General features: G+C 51.1%; 1 protein-coding gene across 2 annotated transcripts in view; it reads right to left on the bottom strand.

Moving 5' to 3' along the window:
* LOC121914803 (coronin-7-like) overlaps positions 1–27,306 on the bottom strand; it is a 57,084-nt gene that overhangs the window by 28,966 nt on the left and 812 nt on the right. For both annotated transcript variants that reach the window (XR_006100587.1, XM_042438508.1), the window contains exons 2-9: positions 26,164–26,260; positions 24,787–24,861; positions 22,158–22,228; positions 21,010–21,193; positions 19,601–19,677; positions 17,606–17,656; positions 12,222–12,308; positions 11,179–11,261 (exon numbers count right to left, since the gene is read on the bottom strand). Coding sequence is in view for 1 of the 2 variants with exons in the window: in XM_042438508.1 (XP_042294442.1) it covers positions 11,179–11,261; positions 12,222–12,308; positions 17,606–17,656; positions 19,601–19,677; positions 21,010–21,193; positions 22,158–22,228; positions 24,787–24,861; positions 26,164–26,260 (725 nt within the window). In the remaining variant the exon portion in view is untranslated. The remainder of the gene's footprint in view (positions 1–11,178; positions 11,262–12,221; positions 12,309–17,605; positions 17,657–19,600; positions 19,678–21,009; positions 21,194–22,157; positions 22,229–24,786; positions 24,862–26,163; positions 26,261–27,306) is intronic.

Raw genomic sequence — 27,306 nt, 5'->3', positions numbered from 1 at the left:
GGGCTACTTCCACAGGCGCTGATAAGGGAGCCGTATCTTCCATGAGATCCCAAGGCAGGTGACAAAAAGAGCAGCGATGGCCCAGAGGACCCCTTGGGAACTGGGGCTGGGTTGGGGGAGTAGCAGAAACCCCCCGCTGCCTGCCAGACAGGGAAGAGGCTTTCCCTGGCCCTTGCTGTGCCCCCTGTTCAGCCTGCATTGGGGGCAACAACAAGGACCTACTCCTTCCCAGAGGGTGATGGTGCCATGGGGTATTCCGCTAGGGCTAGATAATAGCCCTCCAGGCAGAGGTCCCTGACCCACGGAGCAGGACCCCCTGCCCCAGCCATGCTCAAGTACGTGACCCGCAACTCCAAGGCTGCAGGGGGTTGTCCAGAAGCCGTGCCTGGTCCCATCCTGAAAAACTGTGCTGCAGGAAGAGAGCCAGGCAGTGTTCTGTGTTCCAAAGGAAACATCCGGATTTCACACTTGGGGTCAAGCAAGCGGGACCAAAGCAAATTGGACAGTGGGGGGTGTCTCTGGTTTGCAGTTAATTCCCCTTGGTCCACTTCTGTGTGTATGTTGTGTGTGTGCATGTGTGCATGTGTGAATGTAGCGGTGAGCTGGGAGAGCAGGAGCAGCAGAGATTCAGCATGGGAGACAAGGGCCCTTGCAGGAATGAGATCCATAGTGAGCAATGGAGTGGGGGCCAGAGAGATCCAGTAGTGAACTTATGAGCCAGCCCCACTTCTCTTTGCTGTGGAAAGGCAGGGCTTGAAGAAGGCCCAGACCAAGGCCTGGAAAAGGGACTTTTTGTGGAGCTGACTCACCTTCCACCCACACACACAAAGGGGGAAAGCAGGGGGGCAGGTAAGGGGGGTAATGCCAGGTTGGGACGGTCAAGAGATGGAGCCAGTTAGGAAGGGACACCCTTGAACCCAGACCCATACCTCCCCACAGGCGCACAGAGGTACCCCCACCTAAACCCAGGGACTGGGGCACAGGAGGCGGCACCCCAGACCCACATCGCCAGCGCCTGGGGAGCCCGCTTGGCTTTTCTTTGGCAGGAACCACTCTGAGCCCTGTTTACACAGCTGCCTCCCATCTCTGCTCCCTCTCTCTGGCCAGCCGAGGGTCCAAAAAAGACTCTCCCAAGCATGCGCACACACACACACATAGACACACCAACACACAGAGTCCGCCAGGCGAGGCAGAGCAGCAACACATGGATCTCATTAAAAGGGACTTTCAGAATTTAGATTACAGCACCAGCCTCCCGGCCATGACCCCACTGAGCAGAAAAGCTGCCTTTGGAGGAGGGGGATTCTCCCCACTCTCAGACCGGGGCTTTTTTGTAGGAAAAAGGGGAGGGGGTAAAGTGGGGGGGAGGGGGTAACACTGGAGACCACAAAGCTTTTTTTGAAGACTGAAACCAAACTTTTTTCCAACAGCAGTTTTTTACCTTCCTCAGCCTTTCTCCCCAATTCCCTTTGGGCTACTAGGTGATTGTGCCCATTCCATTTCCAAAGCTGGCTACATTTGCCACACAGTCCTCCTTTGCACATGGACAGAGCCCTTGACCCAGCAATGTGTGCCAAGGCCCTTGCCAACTGGTGACTCCAAAAGAGCATCAGAACAGGTCAGGCCTTGTTAGCCAGGTCACCCACATGTGTTTGGGGCAAGCTAGCAGACCCTAAGGTTGTGCTGGGAAAATCATGACCACCTTTAGGCTGAAAGGCTGATTCTGATCCCAGGAATGGGGCAGCTGGAGGCCCCCCTATCTGGATCACATTCAGGGAGCTCTTCAAGGATCTGAATGCCCCATGTAGCAGGCTTTACAGTAGTCAAATGGAGAGGTAGCTAAGGTATGAACCACTATGTCCAGATCTGCCTTCCCCCCAAAAAGGCACAACTGGCACACCAACCAAAGCTGGGCAAAGGCTTCCTGGCCATCACAGCAATCTGGCTTTCTAGGAGTAGCACTAGGTCCAAAATCACCCCCAGACTATGAACCCCATCTTTCAGAGGGAAAGCAACTCCATCCAGCACAGGCCATGGTCCCAATCATAGGATGGATTTCCTACTGGCCAACAGCACTTCCATCTTGTCTGGAGTAAGCCTCAGTTTGCTAACCTGCATCCAGACAACGATTCAGTGCTGCCACAGCCTCCTTGGCATCTGTTGTAAAGGAAGGTGACCCAGCGGGTTTCCATGGCTGAGTGGGGATTTTAACCAGCATTTAAACTACACCACCAGGCTGGCTCTCTATTGACTTACCATCCAAAGCAAAGTGTAGACAGTGGGACCCAAATACTGTCTCTTTGTTTCCCCTATACATACATACATACAGACAGACACATATATATTTCCCATCCCTGCCTGATGGGGAAGCCTCAAAATCTAGTGCGACGCATCTTGTGCCTGAATAAAGGTATCACCACAGGATGGATTGGGGACCTGGTTGTTTTTCCTCCTTCAAAAGATTACCGTAAGTCAAAAACCATTTTAAGGGACAGAGCAACCAAAGACGTCCCTTGATCTGGACTCTCGAGTTCAAAGCTGGTTCACAGCTCCAAGGGGCGTCTTGCCAAGAGAGGAGCCATCCCAGCAGAATCACAAGGGCGCAAGGAAGCGCAACGCCTTCCGAGAACGCCAGCGTTTCCTTCATAAAGCGTCTTGTTAGTGGAGAAAGACTTCCAAGGAACATTTCTGGAAGGACTTGCCAAAAAGATAATGAAAGAAGGCTCCCCAAGGGCACGCCTCACTCCAGGCCTTGGGATTAGGGAGGCAAGGAACCCTAGTCACACATTTCCCTGCTCCTGATGAAAAGGGGCCGCCTGACGCCCCACGGAGAAGATGGCCCTGAGCTGCCCTGAGAGGCCTCCCAATTCAGGACCTTTCTAAAAAACAAAAACCATAGACATTTCTGCAAAATCTTGGAAGGTTTTTCAGATACACACATAAACTCTTCCACCTAAACCAATGTATTTTGAACAAAATACACTGTTTTCTGAGCAAGAAGCTGGGTTTTGCACAAATGATTTTGGGGGGGGGGGGGGGGCAAAATAAATAAATAAATAAAGTTTGAAAAGCCATTGGAAAATGCACAAAAATTCTTGTGATCTTGCTCAGAGGCACAGAATGTTTTCAATTACTTGTTCATGCGCACGAGAGGCAAACAAGCAAAGATTCGCATCCCTGCTGGTGGTTTTGCAAGATGGCAAGGCTGCAGATGGAGGCGCATGGAAGAGCGTAGCTTTCTACTTGTTTGCTTGTTGTTCTGCCTTGCTGTATGGGGGGGGGGGGGGCTGCTGAGCAAAAACTATATTTAGAAAGATGAATAGAAAAAGTTAAGCCACTAAAAGGGAAGAGGGAGCCTTTATGGACAGGCTGCAGCTCACAGAGCCAGAGACCCTGGTCTCACTCAGGGATTAATTCCCCGCCATCCCGATTTCTCACCTGTTTTTATAATGTTCCAAGTTCTTTCTCCTCCTCCCCACACTTTCCCCCTTCATCTCCAGCTTACTTCAGTTGCTGCAAACTGGGTTCAAAGTGCAAAATTAGTTTGCAACCAATTAACTCAGGAGAGGAGAGGAGGCAGAATCTTGCCCTTCCCAGGAGGCTTCAGGCAAAAGCAAACTGCTGCAGACTCTCCCAGCTTTACCACAAAATAGCCTATGCTATGTGACTCTAGTTTGCTTCTTGAGGTATGTAAAAGGAATAAGCCCACCTGGAGAAAAGAAGGGAAGGGGCTTTTCTTGCCAGCTAAGAGGGCTCCTCTCTCTCAGCCTCTCTTGCCCCATGGCCCCTCCTCGTCTGTGGGCCTGGACCAAGGTGGGCAGCCAAAGAGGGCCGCTACATCCCCGCAGGGAACCAACTGACCCCTTGAATGGAGCCATTGTCGTCCTCCCAGCAGATTGTTCAAATTAACGTCCCAAATTCCTGCGAAAACGGCTGCTGAGCAAATATTTTCCTTCTGAGCCACGTGCATTTTCCAACCGCAGCAGCAAGAGAGAGATGAAAGCGCAGCCCTTGTTACCAGGCGAGGAAAGGGGGGACACCAGCCACCCCTCCTGGACTCTCTGGCCAGGCCTGGGCAAACACTGGGACCTGCTGGGTTGCCTCAGTGGCACGCAAACAACAGCCCTCCGAGGAAGGAAGGAAGGAAGGAAGGAAGGAAGGAAGGGATGCAAACAAAGATGCCCGGCTGCTTCCTTTATGCTGCTGCTCCAGAGACTGAAACACAAACCAGTGGGTTCAAATTGCAAGAAAAGAGATAATAATAATAATATTTATAATAATAATAATAATAATAATAATAATAATAATAATAATAATAATAATAATAATAATAGATCCCACCTACACTTTAGCAAAAATCTTACTGATGGTAAGAGGAGCTGGAGAGTGGAGCAGGGCGCCCCGGAGGGTGGCAGGGTCTCCTTTGTTGGAGGTCTTTAAGCAGAGATTGGAAGGCCAACTTTAGGGGTGCTTCAGCATGGCAGGGGAGTGGACTAGTTGGCCTTTGTGGTCTCTTCCAACTTATATGACTCTTTTGCCCCATGAGGCTGAAAAATCCAGCAAAGAGGGAGGGCAGTCCCTTTAGAGAACAATCCCCTTCCCAGAACTGCTCTGGATTCCTCTGGATCCTCCAGCCAGGCTCCCAGGCAAGAGTATTGGGGGGGGGGGGAGGACGCCCCCTCCCCACTTGTCCACATCTCTCCCATGAAATTGCCAAATGCACCCACATGATGAAAGAAGCCACCGAAAGAGCAGACAGCGGCTGCTGGGAGGCTGACTCAGCACCGGGTAGGATTTCGGAAACCTCTCCATGAAACCCAAATCGTTCCTCAGAGCCAGCCAGGGCTGGGATGGCAAAAGGCCCTGAGTGTGGAGGAGGCCAATGCCAGTGAGGATCAAGGTGGCTGAGCCTTTTGGAGTTGGGTTGATGCTTGGGCTCCGGTTCCTGTGGGTGGACATACATCCAGCCCCTGGCGATCCAGAGTGGCCTGGCCCAGCCCACCCACTCCCCTCATATTAACCCGTCTTCACATCCAGCAAAGCAGGAACTGAGTAGCAGTCCCAAGGGCCATGGGGGGCAGGATGGCATCCCCCCAATTCCAGATGTGCCCAAGAGGGTTGGGGTGCAAGGAAGTCCCCTCCAGGCCTCCTCACCTCTAATTGTCCTCCTTTGATTGCAGGCAGAGCCAAGGCAAAACTGGAATTTCCAGCTTAAGCCAAACCAAACCCTGGAGATCCTTATCAGCAATTCTTCTGGCCTCTTTGCTAATCGCTGGCTGCTGGTGATTAAGGGCCAATTGCAGGGGAAGGAAAGCTGCTCAAGGGCAGGGTCCAGCCCCATTCCCAGAAAGAGGTCTTTGGGGCTGTTGGGGAGAACCATGAAGCAGCTGCTTCAGGGCACCGGTGGCTGTTTCCCCCAGCTGACTGTCCTGACTTCCTATGGCTTTATATGGCTGCTAAAAGATGGAGGCCATAAAGACTTTGCTTGCCTTGTGCTATTGTGTATAAGGGCCAAGAAGTGGTAGATCAATATAAGTCTATATCCAATATAAGTCTGTGTCTATTCAAGACAGGGGTGGGAAATGGGCCACATGTGGCCCCCAGGGCCATTTCTGTGGCATCTTGAGTTCAAACAATTTATATTATAGATGGTGATGACTATCACTTCAACAGTATGACATTTTTGTAAGCAAAGGTAACCATAAAGATCTTTAATCGTCCTTCCTAAAAGCATTGCCAGGACTAGGAGAAAGGAGGAATTTGGGACCATTCTGATATTTACAGCAACAAAGAAAAAAGTAACATCATAGCCAGGTACTTGAATGAGAAATGCAACAACTCACTCCAGACGTGGCGTCCACATTGCAATGGAAGAACAAGGTACTTTGAGGCCTGGGTTTTCATGGCTAATGGTTGCCCCCTTGGGCTACCAGGACCCCCCAGCTCTGCTCCTGCAGCAGGAGGAGGCATTCTGGTGGCAATGGGTGCCAAGGACTCACCCGGTGCCAGGAGAAGGTCAGGGTGTTTCTAGTTCTCATTGTTCAGTACAGTACTATAGCCAAGGGTCAAAAGACAACCCAGCCGCCTTCAGAAACTGCACCGTGGGGCTTCTTCATCCAGGCAATTAAAACGACAACAAGGTTTCAGAGAACGGGGCAGTTTTTCCTCCCTCTCTCTATGCGCTGTGATCCTGTTCCTCCCAGGTTGCAAGAAAAGGAACAAAATACAAAGTTCTCAGAAAAAGGAAGTCTAAATTCCTGAAGGCAAATGTCACCTTACAAAGGCCCAGAACTGCCTCCTGGTGTCAGGGTTGCCAAGCTCTTCCTCCCCTTCGGCTCTGCAGACAAAGACGAAACAAGGCCTTTCACACCACTTTTCTATGGTTTTATTCGGCAGGGTTTATCCATGCAATGCAATGAAATGCACATGTGGCTCCCTCCTCTCTTCATTAACCCCTTCTTTTTAATTCTTCATCCTCCCTTGGGCCACATTTTTAGAATTGCCCTAAATATCCTAAAAGGGCAGCAGATCCCCTCGGATCTTGGAAGCTAAGGGGGTCACCCCTGGTCAGTCCTTGAATGGGAGACCGCCTATGAATACCAGGAAAGAATTGGCAAAGCCACTTCTGAGGATTCCTTGCCTAAGAAAACCCCATGCAATTAATGAGGTCGAGGGGCAACTTGAAGGCATGTGGTCCCTGTGGGGCAGAGGACTGCCCTCTTGTACTCTGTCAGCTGCTTTCCACGTCAATAAATAACCATAAGAAAACACCATAAGAAAACAGAAGCCGAGGCAGCCTTGCGCTGTGATTTCAGGGCCCCCTTTGCCCTGGGGCTGGGGATTAGGGGACTAAGTCCGGCTGGCAGGCCCTGCCCAGGTTCCCCTCCGGCCCCAAAGCAGGGGGGTGACCTTGCAAGGGGGGAATGCCTGTAACCAAAGCCAGATCCAGGAGCTGGGGGAGAGGGGCCTCTGCTGGCCTTCCCTGCAGAGGATCAGTGGGGAGAGGGAAGGCCGGAGAGTCCGGGGGGCCATGGGGGTGGAGGGAGGAGGGGGTTCCCTTCTGCCCCCTCCCCATATCCCCCCATTCCTTCAGACCACATTTGGCTACCAGGTTTGGTCACAGGAAGAGCCCCAAGCTTCCTCCCACAGGAATGGGGATGTGTAGGGATTCAGAGCTGGGGCGCAAGGGACTCTTTTGGGGTGCCCCCTCCCAGGACCCTTCAGTCAACACAGCTGCTCAGGAAAAAGTAACTTCTCTTCCACAATGCAATGCTACAGGTTGGCCTGCTGCAAGGCTTACCCGCAACTCATGTACCACTTCTCCCATGCTTTGCAAACCAAGCAAGGAGTGGGGAGCTAAACTGGCATGGGGTATCTCCCCTTCCTCTGTTGTGGGGTGAAGTCAAGGTCACTCTGCCACCCCCCCCCAAAGATTTGAAAAGAAATAAAAAAGAGGGTTGTGCCTAAAAGAGCTTCACAGCCAACTTGGAGGGAATGAGTTACAAGGGATGTAGTTACCAGTAATGTGTGACCCCAAAGCTAATCTGCAACACCCAGGTCAGTGTTACAGCCCTAAAATGTAATGCAGGGACACTGCTAAAGGGGGCAGAAGGGCTGGGAAGGCATGCCAGGCTGTTGGGGGGCAGGGAGAGAGGTAGGGGGCGTCAGGAGTGTCGGGGGTCAGCCTCTCTCTCTCTGTCACAGCCATACTGTAACCCACACCCACACATCCACACAACCCCTCCCAAATCTCTTGGTTCTTTCCCAGCCCTTCTTGCAATCTCAGATCCAAGCGCCTGCTATTCATTAACCAAGAGGAAGGGGAAAGGGAGCTCAGGCTGGGAGCTTCTGTTGGAAGCGGCAGTGGCGGGGCTTGCAGAAACCCCAAAGTTGGCTCCTGGAAAGGCTGAGCTCCTGCCATGTTCCCCCCATCCCACCCCACTCCAGAGGCCCCTGCAAAGAGGAGCCATCAGCTTCCTGCCCTCCCCACAGAGAAGCACAGAGGCAGCCTGGGGGGACAAAGCTGTGCCCCATAGCCACCCAACACTCAGCCATGGGCCCCTTCTCTTCCTCCTCTCTCCTATTCCTAAGAGAGGTCCCCCCCCCCCCCAAATATCTGAGTGCCCAAAGCGGTCTCTATCAGCAGAAGTTAGTCAGGAGGACTATGCCATTGCATTTAATAGGACTTGCTCATCCACAGATTTTGGTATTCAGAGGGGATCCTGGAACCTAAGATACAGTAAGAACACAGGGCAGCAAACATGCAAGATCAATTGATTTACTCTAAAACAATGACAAAATAATTCAAAGAGACCAAAAACATATGAAGTCATAGAATATGAGAAAACAGGTGGAAAAGCAATGTCCTAATTCAGTATTCAAAAGGGTTTTGGTGCCACTGGCCAAATGGACTCCTGGCAAAGTGCAAGATGAAGCCAGTGCCCATTTTGTGCCCATGAGGGCCCCCCTAACTTTCTTCAAAGCAACAAGGTCCCCCAGTTGCTGTTTCTCTTCCACCCTCCAGTTCACAGACCAGGCAGCGCCTGAGAGAACCGCCACAGAGTTCATTAAAAAGGCTCATCCCTTTCCCAGAGTTGCCCTGGGAACTGGACAGCGGGAGTCTGGCACTGCCGTCCGTCCGAGGCGAGCCAAGCGTGGAACAACCTCCGTCTCTGGCCATCGCAATGGACAGGAGCCAGGCAGGCTGAGCGATCCCACCAGAGCACTGCTCCTCAGGCCTCTCAGGCCAGGCCTAGGTGCCCAGATGTACCCCGCAGGGTTGGCGCTATGCAGGAAGCCACGACAGGCAGCCAGGAAGGGCCCTTGCTTGTTCCTAGCAGATGAAAAAGGGGCTGCTGCCTTTAACCCCTTCTTCTGAAAGATTGTCCTCTAATTGCCCTGGTGTTTCCCTGTTCAGTGCAACGGAGGCTACAAAAAGCAGTTTTCTTTCTCTCTGTGTCTTCCCCTCTGTTTGCAGAATCAGGACTAAAGGCCATTTAGTCATCTTCCGCTGAAGCATTCCTGAGAGGGAGCCCATCCAACCTCTGGATAAAAACTTCCCGAGAAGCATCTTTCCCCACCCTCTCTGTTCCTTTGATTTATGTATTGCTTTAAAGGAGCAACTTTATAGCGTTCTCATTGGTTTTTGACTGGCAAATGTCAATCCAAGTCAGGGTTTGCATTAGACTGTCCTTGCAGCTGGTGCAATCTCCCACCTTGGAGGTTTGGTTTTGTTTTAGCAGAGGTCAGATGGTCACCTATCAGGGATGCTTTAGCTGTGAAGTTCTTACACAGGGAAAAGGGGTTATTCTGGATGCCCCTTGGAGGTCTCTTTCAGCCCTGTCATTCTCTGGCAGCGCTTGCACAGGCATGGCCCCTGTGAGGCACAGAGGTGGGGGGGGGGCACAAGAGCAGACCCTTCCAGGGAACAGGAAGGCCCAGGGCACTGGGGTACTTTGTCTTGGGAATAGCCATACCTCCCTCCACTCCATGGGTGGCAGCAGCAGCAGCAGCAGCTAAAAGTGGCCAGGGGCTCACTTCTGCTGGAGCTGGGATGTTGCCAGGGCAAAAGAGTGGGGGGGGGGGACTAAATTTTGCCTATTGCAACTCCAGCAAAACCACTCCAACCCAAGCCTCTCTGAGCAACCTGCTGTTTCCAAGAGCTTTCCTAGGAATGAAGTCTGGATTTAGACAAATGCTCTGCCCAGATGCTGTTGCCAGAGTGAGCAAAACCAGTAAGAACCCCTCTCTCTGTCTCTCTCTCAATTTCTCCCCCACTTCATAGCTGCCCACCCTCGCCTGCCCCACTTTCCTGAAATCTGCTCCCTCTCCCTTCTTATCGGCCAGACTCTGATATGGCCAGGCAATTTTGCACAGCCCTCCAGAAGCGACAGGGAGATAAGAGAGGCACTTGTGCACAAGGCTCGCACACACAGAGGCGGCCGGCCACATTCCTCCGCTGGCAGAGATAAAGGCCCAGGGCCAAAATAAGCCAGCGGTCTGGAATCAATTGACTCCCTTACACCATGATTGTTCAGTGAGAGAGAGAAGGAGAAGAAAAGATAAAGATGAACAAAAAGGTGTTTTTCATGGTGGCCCACTAGAGCAGCTGCCACCAGGAAACTGTGGCAGGGTCTCCCCATCCCTGCCCATCTTGGCTCTCAGGAGCACAGGCACTTCTCCCCCAAAAACCAAAAGGCCCAAAAGTTATTTGCCCCCTCAGTATATCTATACTAAAGGCCAGAAGGGGAGAAAAAGGAACCTGGAAGGTTTCTTAGCCTGGTCACCTAAAAACAATCCTGACCCACCAGAAGCAACCAGAAATCCCAGAGGTTCACAAAAAAGACTGCAGTTCAGGGTGGTACAGGTCTTGATCAGATGCCATAATGCTGGCAGCATTTCTCCTGTCTGGCTGCTGTCTGGGGTCTTGCTGGGTACCCCAGACCCCAATGACCCACTTCCTTAGGAGACTGCACTGAATGCGGGGGACGGCCCACATGACCCACATCACTTGGACCCAGAGGTTGACAACAAAGCTGGCCAGAGAGACTAAGGATGAATCTACACCGCACAGTCCCACCGCACAATGGAGTGATCCCACTATAATGGCTATTGCTCTTTCCAAAGGAACCCTAGGATTTGGAGTTTTGTCAGGAGGTACTTAGAATCCTCTACTGTAGTCCAGACTAGAACACTCTGGCAGAGAGTTCACCAAGTTACAAATCCTGACATCCCTCAGGATGCAGCCATGGTAGTTAAAGTGGGATCGTAGTGATGTAGACATGATTGCCAGGGGGAACTGATTTAATCCAACTGCAAGACAAGGTTCTAGCTTTCCACTGTCTGTATCTCTACACAAATATACACACACTCCCTTCTTGCTCCTGAGTGGGTGAGCATTCAGCTCAAATCTACTACTACAGGTCACAGAGGAACAGGATGCACAGCGAGGGCAAAACACAAAAGCAACCACCACTAGCAAAGTTCATTGCAAGGCCCTGGTACCTCTGGCCCAGACACATCTCAAATCTGCAACCAAGGACAGGCAGCAAAATCTTTCTCTCTCCCTGATACCCACAAACACACACGCACACATCCTGTAGCGTTTATGCCAGCACATGAGCCATGCTCACCATAACAACGGAGACACAACACAATCTCCGTTCCCGGGGATCCTACCTGGGTGATGCGTCCAGCGTGATGGAGGCCAGCGAGCTGCCGAATCTCCGGGTGTCCCAAAGCCGGACTTCGCGTTCCCTCACCTGGAAAAGAGGCCAGAGGAGGGTCCCTTAGGTGACAGACCCTCTGCTTCCTTGCAAGACAGGCGCATCCCTGGCCCAAGGAGCCCAGCATTTCAATTTAGATTGGGAGGGGAGAAACGGAGCTATTTGTTTTTAAAATATTGTGTCTCCCACTCCCACTAAAAATGGCAAAGAATCAAACCAACATAAACTAAAACCGTGTAAACGATAAATAGCAAACCCTTCTTATGCCTGCAGGCCTTTGATGCTTACCAAGAACCGACTTTTCCTAACATGCTGGATTGGCTATTTATTGTTGTCTTTTTAATGGTTTATGTATTCAACTGGTTTTAATTTTACTGATCGTTTAATTAAATCTTGCAGGGAGTGAATCTTTATTTAGGTTTGTTTTCACTGTTGCCACAGTTGATGAAGAAGATGATTGTGGGGTTAACAACAATAATGAATTATTTCACAACTTAAGAAAGACAATTAGAACTGGTTAGGCTAGTTTTAAATGACTGAACTATAACAAAAACAGCAGCAATAATGGATACGTGAATGTGACACACTTTCATGACACACACTAAGGCTGGGTCTGCACTGCAGAAATCATCTAGGTTGACACCACTTTAACTATCATGACTCAGTGCTATGGAATTCTGGGAATTGTAGTTTAGTGGGCAAGCAGAACTCTCTAACAGAGAAGACCAAATGTCTCCCTAAACTACAGTTCCCAGAATTCATTAGCACTGAGCCGTGGCAGTTAACGTGGTGTCAACCTGGATTATTTCTGCAGTGCAGACACAGCCTTAGGTTTCTCTCTCCAGTGGAGGTGACAACAAAGAGTCATGTTGACTTGGCAGCAGACAACAAAGCCCATAAGGAAGCTTCCTGCCCCCCAACACCACCGACCCCCACATCGCAGCCCTTCAGCCAACACTCTTCTTCAGGATGGAGAGGGCAAGGCTGGTACCGTACCTGGTTGAACCCAACAGAAAGGAGACAGCCTTCAGCATTGATCCAGATCAGCCGAGAGTCCTTGGCATTTGCATGGGCCTCAACGCTCTGCGGGGCAGGATGGAAAGAACATCAAGGTCTGTCCAGGAGGGATGGGGAGCATCTGTCCATTCTGCAGATCGTGCCATGTGCCTTCATGTCTTTTCCAGCTTATGGCAAACCTACTGCAGAGTTTCCTGGGGCTGAAAGTGCGAGCCTTACGCAAAGTCACCCAGTGGGTTTCAAAAGCTGAGCAGTGATTCGAACCCTGGTCTCCCCATTGAGTCACAGTCTTGTCACATTGGCTCTCCAGTTAAGGCTTTAGGAGCCCTGGTGGCGCAGTGGTTCAATGCCTGTACTGCAGCCATTCACTCAAAACCACAAGGTTGCGAGTTCAAGACCAGCAAAAGGGTCCAAGCTCGACTCAGGCTTGTATCCTTCCGAGGAGGGAGCTAAAATGAGTCCCCAGACTGTTGGGGGCAAATTAGCTTACTTGCTAATTAGCTTACTTGCTGTTCACCGCTATGATCTTTGGAATAGTGGTATATAAATAAAACAAATTATTATTATATAACGTTCTAGAGATGGTCTTTGCCATTGGGCTTGGGATGGGAAGGGAGAAATTAGGTGGAAAATATGGATGTCCCAGACTCCTCAACCAGAGCATAGAAAAGTGTGGTGGTGGTGGTGGTGGTGGGGGGGGTTACTACAAAGCCCAGAATCCCCAACCAGACCTTTTTGAACTCAGTATATAAACCCTAGTGTCCCTCTGCTTAAAATGGTTGCTCTGTATCTTCCTCTTCCTTAAAATCTTTTGCCCTCCTTGTGGCCATGTTCTGATCTTGCTGGGCCATGTGTGTCCCAGTTTTTATCCAGGAAATGTTGGCAGCTCTCCTTGTTCTTCCCCAGGGAACCCCTGCAAAGCCCCCCAATGCCAAGAAAGCTTTAATTTTTTTCCTCCAGTTTTGTTTTTTGGCCCCCAAAATCCCATCAAGGAGCCAAAAATGTTGCAAAATGCAGTGGTTTCTCTCTCCTTAGTCCCCCAAATGGCCCAAAACAAAACCAGAAGTGAGGAAGTACAGAGGGGTAAAAAATGTTCTCACCGACCCACTCCCCAGTTTAAGGGAGCTGGATGGCCCTGCTTAGTGGAAGTGTGTGTGTTTTCAGTACCCAGACCTCCTGCTCCACTGTTCTTTCTGGGCAAATTCGGTCTTGTGAAACAATACAGAAACCACAAAAGCTCACTGACAATGCCTGAATGGGGAGAAGGCACCCCCTTCCCAACAAAACAATGTTTTCTGCAAAAGCTCTTGGCCAGATGCAAGCACTCAAGGGCACCTCTTTTACTACACGGGGAGAAGGAGAGCGGATGGGCAAGTCCTGAACAAGAGAGGAGGGCCGCCAAGAGCTCTGGCCACCCCAGGCCTCCTTTCCCAGCCCCATTCGGAAAGCCAAGTGCCCACAGGGCTCTTCTTCTCCGGCCACCACCAGCCCCAGTCTCCGCAATGCTTCTCGGCTGCCAGCACAGCCGGAGGCAGGAAGCCTGTTTTCCACATTAGTTCCCTGGCTCAGCCATAGCGGAATAATGGCTCTGTGGATGCACAAAAACCTAGGAATGTCGGTCTCGGCCTTGGAAGGGGGCTGGTGGGCTCCACGGAAAGCAGGCGCAGGAAATGGGGTAAGGAGAACCATGCAGGGCAGAGAGAGCCACGTGTGCCAACCCACCATGGCAGGAGGCAGAGAAGACAGAACACATTGGGGCCTCTGCCATGCCTCCCCACCACAAAAATGCAAGGTGGGGAGGAGGAGGAATTCGCTGCCCTTCCCTACCCAGGGATGTCCAGTTACCCTCGCAGGCCAAGGTCCACCAGACAGGCACTCCTGGCAAGGAGGGCATTACAGACAAGCTGCCTTATCTTGCTTGAAAGGGGTGAGGAGTCCCGAATCAGTAGGCAGTGTCCTGGCGAAAGGGACACATCAGTGCCATAAAGACAAGCCAGTGTGGCGGCTTGAGTACTGGGTTCTGGAGGACAGGGATTGAATCCCCACTAAACCATAGTAACCCACTGGGAGACCTTGGCTACGTGTTACACTCTCTCAGCCCCAGAGGAAAGCATGGGTGGCAAACCTCCTGTGTGAATAATAAATCTTGCCAAAATGATAGGTTTGTCTTTGCATCCCTAAGTAAGAAATGATTTGAATGCACACAGCAGCAGCAGCAGCAGCAGCAGCAACAACAACAAGCGCAAGCGGCTGTTCTCCAGGAAATAGCCTTTTAAAAGCCAGTAGCTGGAACTCTCTTAAGATGTAATATTACATCATTTTCCCTTCTCCCCCACTTTAACCTTCACTGCCTTTAATTATTTTACCGCATCCAGAATTACTGTATACAACTGGTCAAATTTAAGCATAGCACTGAGGTCCAAGAAAACCCTATGAAACTGATGGGCTCAACAGGCAAGTTGAAGGCACACGGTGTCCTCTGCACTTTCTTATCCTCCTCCTTTCCTCTCCTGCCCTCTCCAGCCCTGTCTGTGTCCCCTTGGTTAGTAACCCAGCTGGTCTCTTGCCATTCTGGTTGCCACATTAAGAACATCCCAAACCTTGAGATTTTCAGGATGCCTTCCAGAGGTACCATTCAGCACATCAAATTTAGCTAAGTGCTCAGAGCCTGTCTTTCAAACTGTAAAAGCCAAGTCCAGACATACTAAACTTTGTTCAGATATAGTGAGGGGCCTTAAGAGGTGATCCAACTTCTGGTAGAAAATTAAGGTCTAAACAGAGATCAAGACAGAATCTGTTTGGGCGACTACAGCTACCACAATCCCCCAGTCTGGGAGCTATAGTCCACCAAAGATCCTTTTTCAAAATCTGGCTAAATACCACTGGGACTGGATGCCACTCCACTCCAGACAGTTTCTGTCCCCAGAGAATGGAAGGAGGGCTACAATCCTCTGCCTCAGGCAGCAAAATACTGTGGGTCAGCATGGGAGGGGAGCAGTGCAGGGGGGCTGGAAAGCCAGGCTGGCAACCCTGGAAACAGAGGGAAAGGAGAGGAAAGGGGCTCCCCTCCAGGAGAAAGGGCTTTGCATGCCCAGCTGGAAAACAGGAGTCGGAACAGGATCGCAGCCAAATGCCGCCCCTGTCCACATGCCCCCCCCCCCCGAACAACAAGCTCTCAGCCTTTGAGGGGCTCCAAAGAGAAAACCAGCTGCAGGAACATTCCCACCCACTCCCCCAATTTCAGGAAAATGCAGACTGAGGAGTGGGAGAGGGAGAAAGGGAAGCACCACTTCAGCCGTGCAAAGGGAAAAGGAGGGTGAGCTTTCACACACACACAGCAAAATAAGTCAGTCTGTTCCGTGGGGTGACCCAGCCTGCCTGGGATCTTCAAAAGAAACCAGATGTCTTAAAAGGCAGATGAAGAAGCACGTTGCGATTAAGAGAGCACCACACAAGTACAGCACTTTGCATTCAGGCTGCAAGAAAAGATGCCCCTCGGGGGTTCTTTCATTGTGCATTCTTCCATGGCAGGGGCTCAGACTACATGGCCCTTGAGGGTCCCCCCCAACTCTGTGGCTCTCCTTCCCAGTCTCCATCCCACTTCTTCCTCTGCCTGCACCCACAGGCAAAGGAGCCTCCTCCTTTTTTGGAGTTCCCACCCTACAACTCCGCAAGAGCTGGACTGCTACAACTCAGCAAGTGCGTCACTCTCTCTTGCCCTCTCACACATTCACTCACAAACACAACAACAACAACCATCACCTTGGAAATGGCCGGTGAGGGTGGTGCCTCAAAGCAGGCATCCCACTCCAGTGTTGCTGATCTGGCACTTTGTTGTTACTGTGGTGGTGGTGTGCCTTCAAGTTGTTTCCAACTTACAGTGACCCTAAGGAAAACCTATCATGGGGTTTCCTTAGCAAGTTCCTTCAAAAGGTGAAGGGGGTTGCCATCCTCTGAGGCTGAGAGAGTGTGACTTGCCCAAGGCCCTACAGTGGACTCCATGGCTGAGCTGGGAATTGAACCTTGGTCTCCAAAGTTGTCGTCCAACGCTCAAACCACTACACCACACTGGCTCTAAATGCCTTCCACTTGGGATGGGCAAATTCCTTTCTTTCCTGAATTTTCTCCCAATTGGACATGCTGGTTGGGGGATGATGGAAGTCACAGTCCAAGAAACAAAAGAACTTTCTCATCCCTGTTCCACCTTCCTCAAGAGCCCAGCCCTCTGAAAACAAAACCTTAACAAAGGACCGGTGGAGGGAGGAGGAGAGCCTTGGGTTCAAGGGTTTCCGAACCAGAGTAAAGATGCTGTTTACCCTGGCCTCTTGCCCTCCAAGAGAAAACACACCTCTAATTTTATTTTAAAGCAAGCAACAAGGAAGGCAGCTAGTAAGACAGAGGGGCTGTGCATGAATCATGAATGCCTCCCTCCTTCCAGGAGAAAAGAAGCACCACTTTGGAGGGTGGGATGGTATGGTGGTTGCAATGCACCCGTTGCTACGCCCGCAACCCTAGCCACTGATCTAGCCGCCACGGCCTTTCCTAGGCTGTCTTTATGGCTTCCTCTATGGCAGACAGATGGTGAAAGGGGGGGGGGGGGTTTGATGGAAGCCGGAAGTGGGAAGCCAGGCATCCCCCTTCCCAAGCTGAGAGCCCAAGAGGGAGGCAGGGCTATAAATAGGCTTCCCAAAGGCAGGCCAAGCACTTTCTCGCTCTCTCACTTCCTCCTTCCCACGGCTTTCTTGGGAACCAGGGATGCTGAGGACTCCCCTCGGAGGAGGGGCTGAGAAGGCTAAGAGTGGGAGCCAGGGACCCCCAGGGTGACCCCAGCGTGAGAGAGGAGGGGGAGGCCTCTCCTTCCCCCAAACAATCCCACAGCCATGGGGCTGAAGCAGGGAGGAGGGAGTGGCTGGGTTGATGGATGAGTGGGGTCTTCTCTGGCTTTCCAAGAAAGGGGCTGCACATGCACATGTAACCGAGCGTCTCTCTCCAGCGGTCCCCCGTCAATGGGGTCTGGAGGATCAAGGAACTTTGGGGGGAGTAAAGGATCTGGAGGGGAGCGACTCTGGCCAGCCACCCACTCCCTCCATTGGCCAAGGACAAAGGAGAGACAAGGGCAGGCGAAAGCCAAACAGACAAGTGTGTGTGTGTGAATGCAATTATTATTTTCCATGCTCCACGCAACAGTATGGAAGAAGTGAGGGCTTAGGCCAAAGTGGATGGTGCAGGAATGTTGACATCTAGGCACATTTTGGAAAGTTTCCTTTTCGGACTACAGATCCCAGAATGCCCCGAGCCTAAGCAAATGTCCCATCTTCTCCCACACACACTGTGTCTCCCACCCCTGAGAGGGAAGCAAATACCTGACAGGCCGTGGGTTTGGACCGTGGATCAAAGACCCTCAGCTTTTTATCCTGAGGAAAAAGAAAAGAGAAAAAAGGAGGTCCGGAGGGGTAAGATGAATCCTGGTCCACCGAACAAAATGAGGACCCAGGTTCTTTCCCCTCCCCAGTTCACCAGACAAGCCCTCTCCCCACCCGTACCATGCATTAGAGCAAGCCCCCCCCCCTCATCCTTGCCCCTCTGCCAACCACATCCACAGAGGAAACCAGGGAGGGAAAGCAAGATTTCACAGCCTCCGACAAGGAGAATATAAAACTGATCCATCTAATTAGTACACAGTAACAATATAACTATATTGGCAGTGTAACATATTCAAGGATAGCTGTGTTGGCCACGCAACAAAATCCACAAAGCAGCTGAGATTTCCATCTTCTGTTTAGCAACTGCATTTTCATTACTGGTTTTTAACAACCGATCTAAACAAAACTTCATAACATACATAAAAACCAAATCAGCAGGGTATAAACCAACTGGGCCTTTGGCTCTAATCCTTCCTGCGAGCAGTAAATATGAATGAGAAGAAAGTGCTGACAATATCAAGAGCAGGCGATGTACCTTTGCTATCTGGGACCTCTGCTCCTTCTTGCTTTTTGCTCAGCCCACCAGGTTTTAGTAGTAGGGGGAAATGGCAAACTAATCTCCCTTGCACTTGGAAAAGTTCCTTTGATGGAGAGAAACCCCCAGAGCAGCCACTAACTGGGAGAGTCTGGAACTACAGTTTCAAAAAAGTAACTTCCCCAAATTCTGGATCTCCCCCTCCTCAAAGGGCCATGACCTGGCACACTGGCTGCTCTGCTGCTCCCCAAAATAAAAACCAACCGGGGTATCACCCCAGACTCTTTCAAAGAGCAATGTCATCTGAGCAGGGGGTTTGTGGGGCAAGGCCCCCAGATTTAGGAAAGCAACCTTTTTGGGATGGAAGAAAAGCTGGAACCATGCTGATGATAAACGAAAGTGCAACGCCGGCCATATTGAGACAAGAACCTTTATTGGGCTAATCAGAAGGCAGGGGATTTTAAAGGGATCACCAAAACATGGACTATGAATTTTGTTACTGGATGAAGGAGGTCCACCTAGGAAGTGCCTCTCGGATTGCACATGCGCACAGCGCCACACAGCGTCCACTTGGGGTACTGGACTCATCCTTACAAAGTTGGGGGCACCAGGCCTCATAAAGCACATGGAGAAAGATGGGGTGGGATGTGGGGATGGTCCTTGCATTGATAAAAATTGAAATGTGCAGCTATTCTACTGTTTCCCTTTTTAATGACTGAGGGTGGGGTGGTAAGAAAAAAGGAAAGGAATATGGTGGTGGGAGGAACCTACTAACTGAAGACAATTTGGCCTCTCCCGCTCTCTGTTGCTGGGTCAGGATGGCAGCCTCTTGGCACAAAAGGGGGCTGGCTGCTCTCCCTGTACCAAACCTTTCTTGCACCAGCATTTGCACCAGCAAAGGCAGTGTGCATCGCAGTTCAGATGCATTGGTATTGGGAACCCCTAAGGCCAGGCCACTGGCCAGCTCAAGGGTAAGAGGGGAGGGTGCCTTTGGTTGTTTTGTGGGCATCTCTTTTAAATGGCTTGTAATTGCTTAAAGATGCCTGATGTTTTCATTAATCTGATTGACAGGTGTGTCTCTATTTTGTTTTATTCATTTTATGTTGCTAGTGATCTTGAGTCTCATTTTTTGAGAGAGGAACAGTAGGACAAACAACATATAAAAAATAAAGAAACAGTGGAAGCATGAGCCCTGTAGACCCAAATTCCTACTGAACTCCCTAGTTGCCCTACACATACGCATGCATACAGACACCCGTGGCTCCAATGCTGGGAGGGCAATGAAGCAGTTCAAGGTTTTAAAGGCACAATCCCCACAGGTCTCCCCACCTGGAATGGACCCATTACTGTTCAGCCTAAGACCTGGAGCAGATTTAGCAGCATCCGTGGGCACTGCTTACCTTACAAGAGGTGCCCAGGAGGGATCCATCCAGACTCCAAGCCAGACTCTGGACCTGGTCTTCATGGCACTCCAGCTCTGGAGGAAAGGAGGAGGCAGATTAGTTTTCCATTGAGCCCCTGACTTTTTGCCAATCCGGCAGATGGATAAGCAGCATCAACCGGAGCCTACTGGGGCTTGCTGAATTTCCTCCTTTATCCCAGGATGCCACATATTTTGTAGAATCATAGAAAGGATCCCAAGGGCCATCTAATCCACTCGCTTCTCCCAGTATAGGAATCCACACAGCTAAAGCATCCCTGAGAGGTGGCCATCTCGCTCATCTTCCCTCACAAAAGTGGACAAATGTCCACCACCATTCCTTTCTGCTTTTCTCCTGAGCTGGCACACGGTTACCCACCCTAACATTTGCTGGAAGCAGGGTTACAGCTGGACATTAACCAACAAACAAATGAAAATAGTGGCCAGATATTACTTACATAAATTGAAAATGGATGATAACTTTCAACTTATCATTTGGACAGGTCATGAGACAACAAGACTCATCAGAAAAAGCAGTAATATTTGGCAAGGTGGGTGGCAAATGGATGGACTCCATTTCAAAATGGAAATGGACTCCAACAAGAAAGCTACAACGGCTTCTGTGAGTTTTGCAAAAACCGTTCATGTGAGGCTGTTGATGAGAGGGTGACTTGGGGGTCTCTCATTCAGAGGGTCCCCATAAATCAAAGTCCGCTCAATGGCCATTAACAACAAGCAGGGCTTCCCCCCAAGATAGTGTTTCTGTGGAATTCCAAAACTTGCTTGGATTAGCCCTCTCTTGGGCATCACCTTGAGGCATTTTGGACAGTCAGGCCCTGGCAGAAATGAAGGTTCACAGACAGAGAAGACGGGCCAAGGGGGGACAATGCCTCTTTCTTGTGCTGGGAAGGAAGAATTGCCACCCAGGAAGAGAAACCCTATCCCCCTACTGAGTACCTTCTAAAACTGGGCCTGGCAGGAGATTCTTTGCAGGGAACGCAGCCGCCATGTGACGGAGTTGCCATGCGACAGGGCCTCCGTGCGGTTCCCGTTTCCTGCCTGTCTTCCTCTTCTCTGCGTCAAGCTTCTCCTTTTTGCTGCTATTTCAGAACTCTCTTCTCCTTGCATCCTCCATCTTACCTGACCTCAAGGATCAACTGGTGATCCATTCCCTCTTTTCCCTGGTGTTGGGAGAGCGCATTCTGGACCCAGTCTTTCCCTTAAAACAGTGGCATGCATGGTACTTTCAATCCTACCCATGGCTTGAGAATGGCCTCAGAGGCATCCACCAGGGAGCCCCACAGAAGGGTGGGCAGGGGGACGGGGTGGGGGTCCCTGCCCTGGCTCCTCTCCTGCTTCCTGGCCTCCCTTACACCCCTGGGAGCTCACCTGTCAGGGTCTCTTGCCGCTCCACATCCCAGACCTTCACTGTCCTCTGGGCCCCGCTGGCCAGGACGCCATCAGCCGTGGGGTGGAAGAGGACCGTGTCCACTGGGCCACCCTTTGTCCCCAGGGTCACGTGGGGGGGAGATGGGAGTTCCTGGTCACCATCCGGAAGGCGCCATACCTTGATCTGAGGAGAAGTAGCCACAAAGACATAAGGGCCATGAGCCAAAGCTCTGAACAGCCCTTTGGGAAACTGTTGCTTCTTTTTGGACTCTTCCAGAAGCTATGCTGGCTGTGGATTCTGGAAGTTGCACTCAATAAATAAGAAGAACCAGCTGGGTGCAGTGGTTTGGATGCTGGGCTTGGACTGTGGGAGACCAGGGCTCAAATTCCAATTCAGCCATGGAAACCCATTCAGTGGACTTGGGCAAATCACACTCTCTCTCAGCCTCAGAGGGACGCAAAGGCACACTTCCTCTGGAGTTATCTTGCCAAGAGAACCCCGTGACAAGTTCATCTCCGGGTCTCCATAAATTGGACATGACTTGAAGGCCCACAACAGCAACAAAAGCAGCAATGCCAAAATAAGGAAACCTTTGTTCCAAATTTTGGACTCCTCTTGCTTAAAGAGGCAGCTAATCACCATGCCATGTGGGATGCATTTACATTAGCTTTGCTGTGTGTGCGCACATAATTCATATGGAATTCACAACCTGCCCCCCCTCCTCATCCCACAACTGCCACTTGCAAGAATTAACTTGCAAAGAGTAAAAGGCAGCTGGGAACTGGGTTTAACTCATGCATTTCTCATATCATCACCCCACATCTTTACCCCTACACCCCCTTCTCTTTCTTGCACCCTGAAACCCTTCTGGGATGCATTCTGCAGGGTTCAGGGAAATTCCTTCTGACAACACTCTGACTCTCCCCGTTGTTGTGTCCACTTGCCCGGCTGGCCAGGAAACTCTGGAAGTTGCAGCCCAAGAAAAGTTGGCTTTTCCGTGCTTTGATTTGAACCTGGGGAGTTTTGGGGAGCCTTTGCACTCCCAACGTTTTACAACTACAGTGGAATGCACCCAGATCTGTCCTACGGCAAGGATTTGGGGTGGCTCTGAAGAACCCCAACACTGGAGGCACGGTCACACACTCACAGATTCATCAGCGGAGCCGGTGGCCAGGAGCTGCTCATCGAAGGGAGAAAAGTCCAAATCTTTCACCACATCTGGGCAAAATGAGAGAGAGAGAGAGAGAGAGTTTGTCTATAGTTGTTGTTTTCCTCATTTCTAAATAAACGTTCATGCCTTCAACTGCTCTTAATTCGATTGATAATTAGATTTTCAATTCCTGCACCATGTGAATGTTCAGCTGTTTTAAGCTTCTGCAAGCTGCCTTGAGCCCTTACTGGAAAAAGGTGGGATATAAACAAATAAAATAGTAACAATGACAATGAGGAGGAGGAAGGATGTGCGTGTGGCAGGAAGGGAGATGCTGCCTCTTTCTCTCACAGGTGAGAACGGGAGACTCCTGGAGCTCTTTCATGCATCAAGGATCATTCTTTTATCATTCTATGATCCCTTTGCATCTGGAGAGCAGCCATTTAACGTCAGACTGGTGGAAGAAACAGAATCCTTTAAGAGGAAAGGGACGACAGGCACCCTTAGCAAACCTCTTCATGTTCAAGAAGGAGTTAAGTCACCAGGCTGGAGGCCTTGTCCAACATTCCTTTGCAATGGGTGGGAGGGAGGGATCCTTCTGCTGCAGGGCATGGGGGTCTGCAGACCCACAAGCCGCTGGCAAGGCCACATGGGGAAACAACCAGCCAGCCCCACACCCCCACAGGCAGGCAGCCAGTCCTGGGAGTAGCCACCCCGGAATGCTACCCTGTCTCTGCCACTTTTCGTGAGGTCCTGGCTCTCCACAACCCTCAAGAAGGAGCTGCTTCAACTGCCGTCCAAAAAGCAACCCACTGGAGATGGGGCGGGGGGCATGGGGTGCGGACGGGCGGAAGTCTGGCACAGCAGCTAGCAGCCTGTCTAAGGCAACTGGCACACCAAGCAAAAGTAGGTCGCAGCATGATTTCCCATCTCCACAGGCCTGACAGCCACCAGCCCACAAGATGGGGGCAGGAGGAGGCTTACTCTGGTTTCCTTGGGATGCAACCATCTCCCCACAGGACCATCTGCCCTGCAGCCAAGCACCCACCCTCTGCCCAGCCCCCAGTAAGGGAACCCTTCCTCAAACCCCTTCCTCCCATAGCCATGGCCAGGGCACTGGGGGAGGGGGGATTTCAGCCTCCTGGCTTTTGCTCTGCCCTCACCAGTGAGCCATTGTGGCCATGATGCATTGGCCTCTTTGGCCTGCCTCCAGGCATGAAGGTCCAAGGCCTCCAAGATCCCATGGAAGCCTTGGCGAGTGGAACAAGAAGGTGGGAGTAGCCAGCTTTGGGAAGCAGGAGTCTGCTGGAAAGATGGCCAGGCAAGACCCCCTCAGGGCTGAGGAAATCTCACTCTGCTGAGTGGCACAGCACCCCCATAAAACAGGGGCATCTCTTTGCTCTCACGTTCCTGGCTGCCAAGGAAGGCCTTGGCATGCAGACGCATATACCTGGAAGCCATGGCAGCCCAACTGAAGGAGAACTGAGATGGAAGCCATGCTCAGCTCCCAGTAGCCCCACAAACCTACTGGTATTTTTAAAGTGGGGAGGTAGTAGTCTCAACATTGGCAAACAGGTTGTTGTTAAGTCCTTGCAATTTACTTCTGCCATCTATTATCATTGCAATAGTCTTCAGTATTCAGACTTTTACACATACAATGCCTATTTAGAAATGTGCTCCATGTATTCTATGCGGCTTACTCCAAAGTAGGCATGCAGAGAATTGATGGTAGGCAAGCTTCATTGTGTCCTGGGCTTAACAACAATTGCAGCCTTCATCTCTCTTTTCTTAGAGCTTGGCCATTTAGTATATTTCTGACTGATAAATCCTGAGGAGGCCAGATTATTTCAGGTGGGGCTAAATCCTCACTAGCCTATTCTTGGGGGATTCAGCCTCACAATACCCCCCTTTCAAGGGTCCCTGTCCAACAATTATGGGGGGGGGCCCTTTTGCAACCCTTCCTCCAGAAGGTTAGATGATGGTGTCAAGAACAGATCAAATCAGGCTGGGGTGCCAGAGTAGTCCCAAAAGGTTGAATCTGCATTTCTCTACACATGGTGGCATCAAGATTAAACAACTGAACAAATAAGCAATAACTGAAATGCCAAAGTAGACTAAGCGGCAGCACAACCATCTTCAGGGACGAGCGCATGTTCATTCCTGCAACTTGGGTGAGGCGAAGAGCGGATGCGGTGCAGTTTTTGCTCAATTACACAAGTAAATGTTGAGGACAATGACAACAACAGGAAATGACTGGGGGAAGAAGAGGAAGCCAGGGACACTTTTCCATTTCCTTCAGCACAGAGCCCTAGCAATTGCAACCTCTTCCCCACTGCTAATCTGGCCTTGGTTGTGGGGGGGTACAGATTCAGTGGGGGTGGGCGCTGGCTAGCTGCTCTCCAAAGCACCAGGAAGCCAAGAAGGAAGGGAAACTGCTGTGCAGCACACCTGGCAACTTCCGAAACCACCAATGCAAAGCCAAGACAGCCCCAGCATGTCCTTCCACCCCGTCCCATACACTACCTCTACATGATAAATACATACAATGCAGCCACCTTCCTGCCCAACCCTGATGCCCCACAGCATCGCAGTGGAGGGTCAGGTGTTTCCTCCATGCCAGCCTCACCTGAGTGGCAGCACAGCTGCGAAACGGCTCTCTTGCCCCCGTTCCGGCTTTCCAGAGGCACAAAGCCCAGCACACCTGGGAAAAGGGAGAAAGCCCATAAGGCATGTGAGGCACATCATTATTCCCGAGCATCCAGATTCCCCACCCATACCCACCAGTGCACTTCTGAAGGACCATATTCTCCCTTATGAACCTGCCCTGATTTGTTCTTTCCACTTTTAATGATCATCCTTTTAAGTACTTTTAAATGACAGTGTAATTATATTTTAATTTTATATGGTGTGTTTCTTTTGTGTATTTTTTTAGCTGCATCACTTTTAATTTTTGCAAGTGTAGCCATTTGAGCATTGGACTAGGACTCTTGGAGACCAAGTTTCAAATCCCCACTCAGCCCCGGAAACCCACTGAGTGACTCTCTCTCAGCCTCAGAGGAAAGCATGGTGGTAAACCTCTGCTGAATGAAATTTGCCAAGATGACCCCAGGATTGGTTTGCCTTCGGGTTGCCGTAAGTCAGAAATGACTTGAGGGGACATAACAACAATAAGCCACCTTGAACCTCCTTTCCCAAATCTACTGCCATGCAGCCCGACCCCAATGGCCCCTGTTACCCTGCACACTTGTGACGCTTTGGTTCCACTTTCTTGCCAGGGGTGCATCACACTGTGCAGCTCCCTGGCTGAGAATTCTAAAGAGCTGATAAAACTACAGATCCCAGGATTCTGCAGGAGGATGGGGCCATAGCAATTAAAGTGGGATCAAACCTATGTGACTGTGTATTGTGAAGGAGACCACTGTGTCCCCTTGGAGTTAAGGGTCCTGCAATCCCTTTGAAGGGTTCTCTGGGTACGGGGCAGACCCCTTCCCTTCCCAGGAACAGGCCCTGTGCCAGGGATCCCCTAGGAGAGGCTTCAACCAGACGAACCAGGCAGAATCCTTTGGGACGCTCTGCATCGCCAGTGCCAAGAAATGCAGACTCACTCTCTGCCCACTGTCCGTCCGCAGCCTCCTCCTCCTCCTGGCTGCATTTCTGAAGTTTCCAAGGAATGTTTCCTTGCAGATCAGCTTGCAATCTTGCAATCCCAGCTGGAGGAGGAATCAGCCAGGGGCTACCGGTGGCCAAGCAGCCAGGCGGGCATGTGGGGAGAGAAGAAGCTCATGCCACTTTCCGTGCCCCTCATCCAGGTCTGACAGATGCCCAAGCCTTGTGCTCAGCATCCCATCCTTGTGGCTTTGCTGCCTTTTCCTAACCGTTTCCTCTGTCAAGTCTGAACAGGACAACTCTTGAAGGCTTCCTGGGTCAAAGTGCGGCAGGCAGGCAAGCAACGTAAGTGAGAGTAATGAGAGACACCCAGGGCAGGGCCCTGCCAAGGCCTCACCTGCCGCCTCTGTGCTGAAGGCGATCCAGCGGCAGCTGGCTTTGATGGGGTTCCCAGCAGAAGCAGGGCAGGCGCCCCGGATGTCTCCCACCCAGGCCTGCAAGAGAGAATGAGAGAGAGCTGAGAGGAAAGCCAAGCCTTCTTTGGGGAGAAGCAAGGGCCCAGGAGCTGTAAGGGACAGCGGAGGCAGGACCCTTTCCCAAGTTAACAGTTGTGCCTCCAAGCAGGCACCCAGTCCCTGTTTTTAAACTCCCAGTTCACACATGCAAGGACCCGGATTTAGACCAGAAGCTACTGAAACACAGACCAGGGGTATGGTGTCTCCACAAGAGGAAGACAAACACTAGACAAGGACATAAGAGCCATACAGTTGGCCCTCCTTCTCTACGGATTCAACCATCCACCGCTTCAAAAATATTTCAGACTTATTCTTCCGAAAAGCAACCCTTGATTTTGCCATTTTGGCATCCAGAGATGTTGGTCCTGGAACCCAACCCTAGCAAGGGCCCAGTGTAGCCCCTTTTAAGCTTTCTAAGATGCAGACATGGCAAGTATTCAGTGCCAAGAAGGGGAAAAATCCTAATCCAGTTCTCACATTTGCAACAGACGGAGAAGGTTGTCCAGGAAACAAGCTGCCTGGCACCCACCCCCCCCCCCCTCCCCGGCTTTCCACCATTATTATTATTATTATTATTAGCTACAGGATTAATTCCTGCGATCGCTGCTGACATTTCCGTTCATGGATCTATTTCTGACATTCACAGAAATCACCCCAGCACCTTTCCATCTGTTTCCATTGCAAGGGCAATGGGAGCTCTTCCTCCATCCAAACCCACCTCAGAACCCCCTCAATGCTAGAGTCCCCCACAAATCACCCCACAATCTGGCCCATCCAGGGCTGGGGTGGGGTGGATAGGTCTTGCTCTCATTCACAGTAGGCATGATGGCACTCTGACACCCCTTTCATTGCCCTAGTCCAATGCCATGCAACTGGGGTCTGCGGTTCTGTGACGCCTTCAGAGTCCTCTGCCAGAGAGCTCTAGTGCCAGCAGCCAAAGGGGGCTCCTGTGAACCAAGTCTTAGGTGCAGCAGCAGGAGGATGGAGTGCAGGTGGGCAGCAGGTGCCCATCATCCACAGGGGCA

Source organism: Sceloporus undulatus, chromosome 8 (genome assembly GCF_019175285.1).
Source record: "Sceloporus undulatus isolate JIND9_A2432 ecotype Alabama chromosome 8, SceUnd_v1.1, whole genome shotgun sequence".
Lineage (NCBI taxonomy): Eukaryota > Metazoa > Chordata > Lepidosauria > Squamata > Phrynosomatidae > Sceloporus > Sceloporus undulatus.
This window is presented reverse-complemented; position numbering and strand designations above follow the sequence as displayed.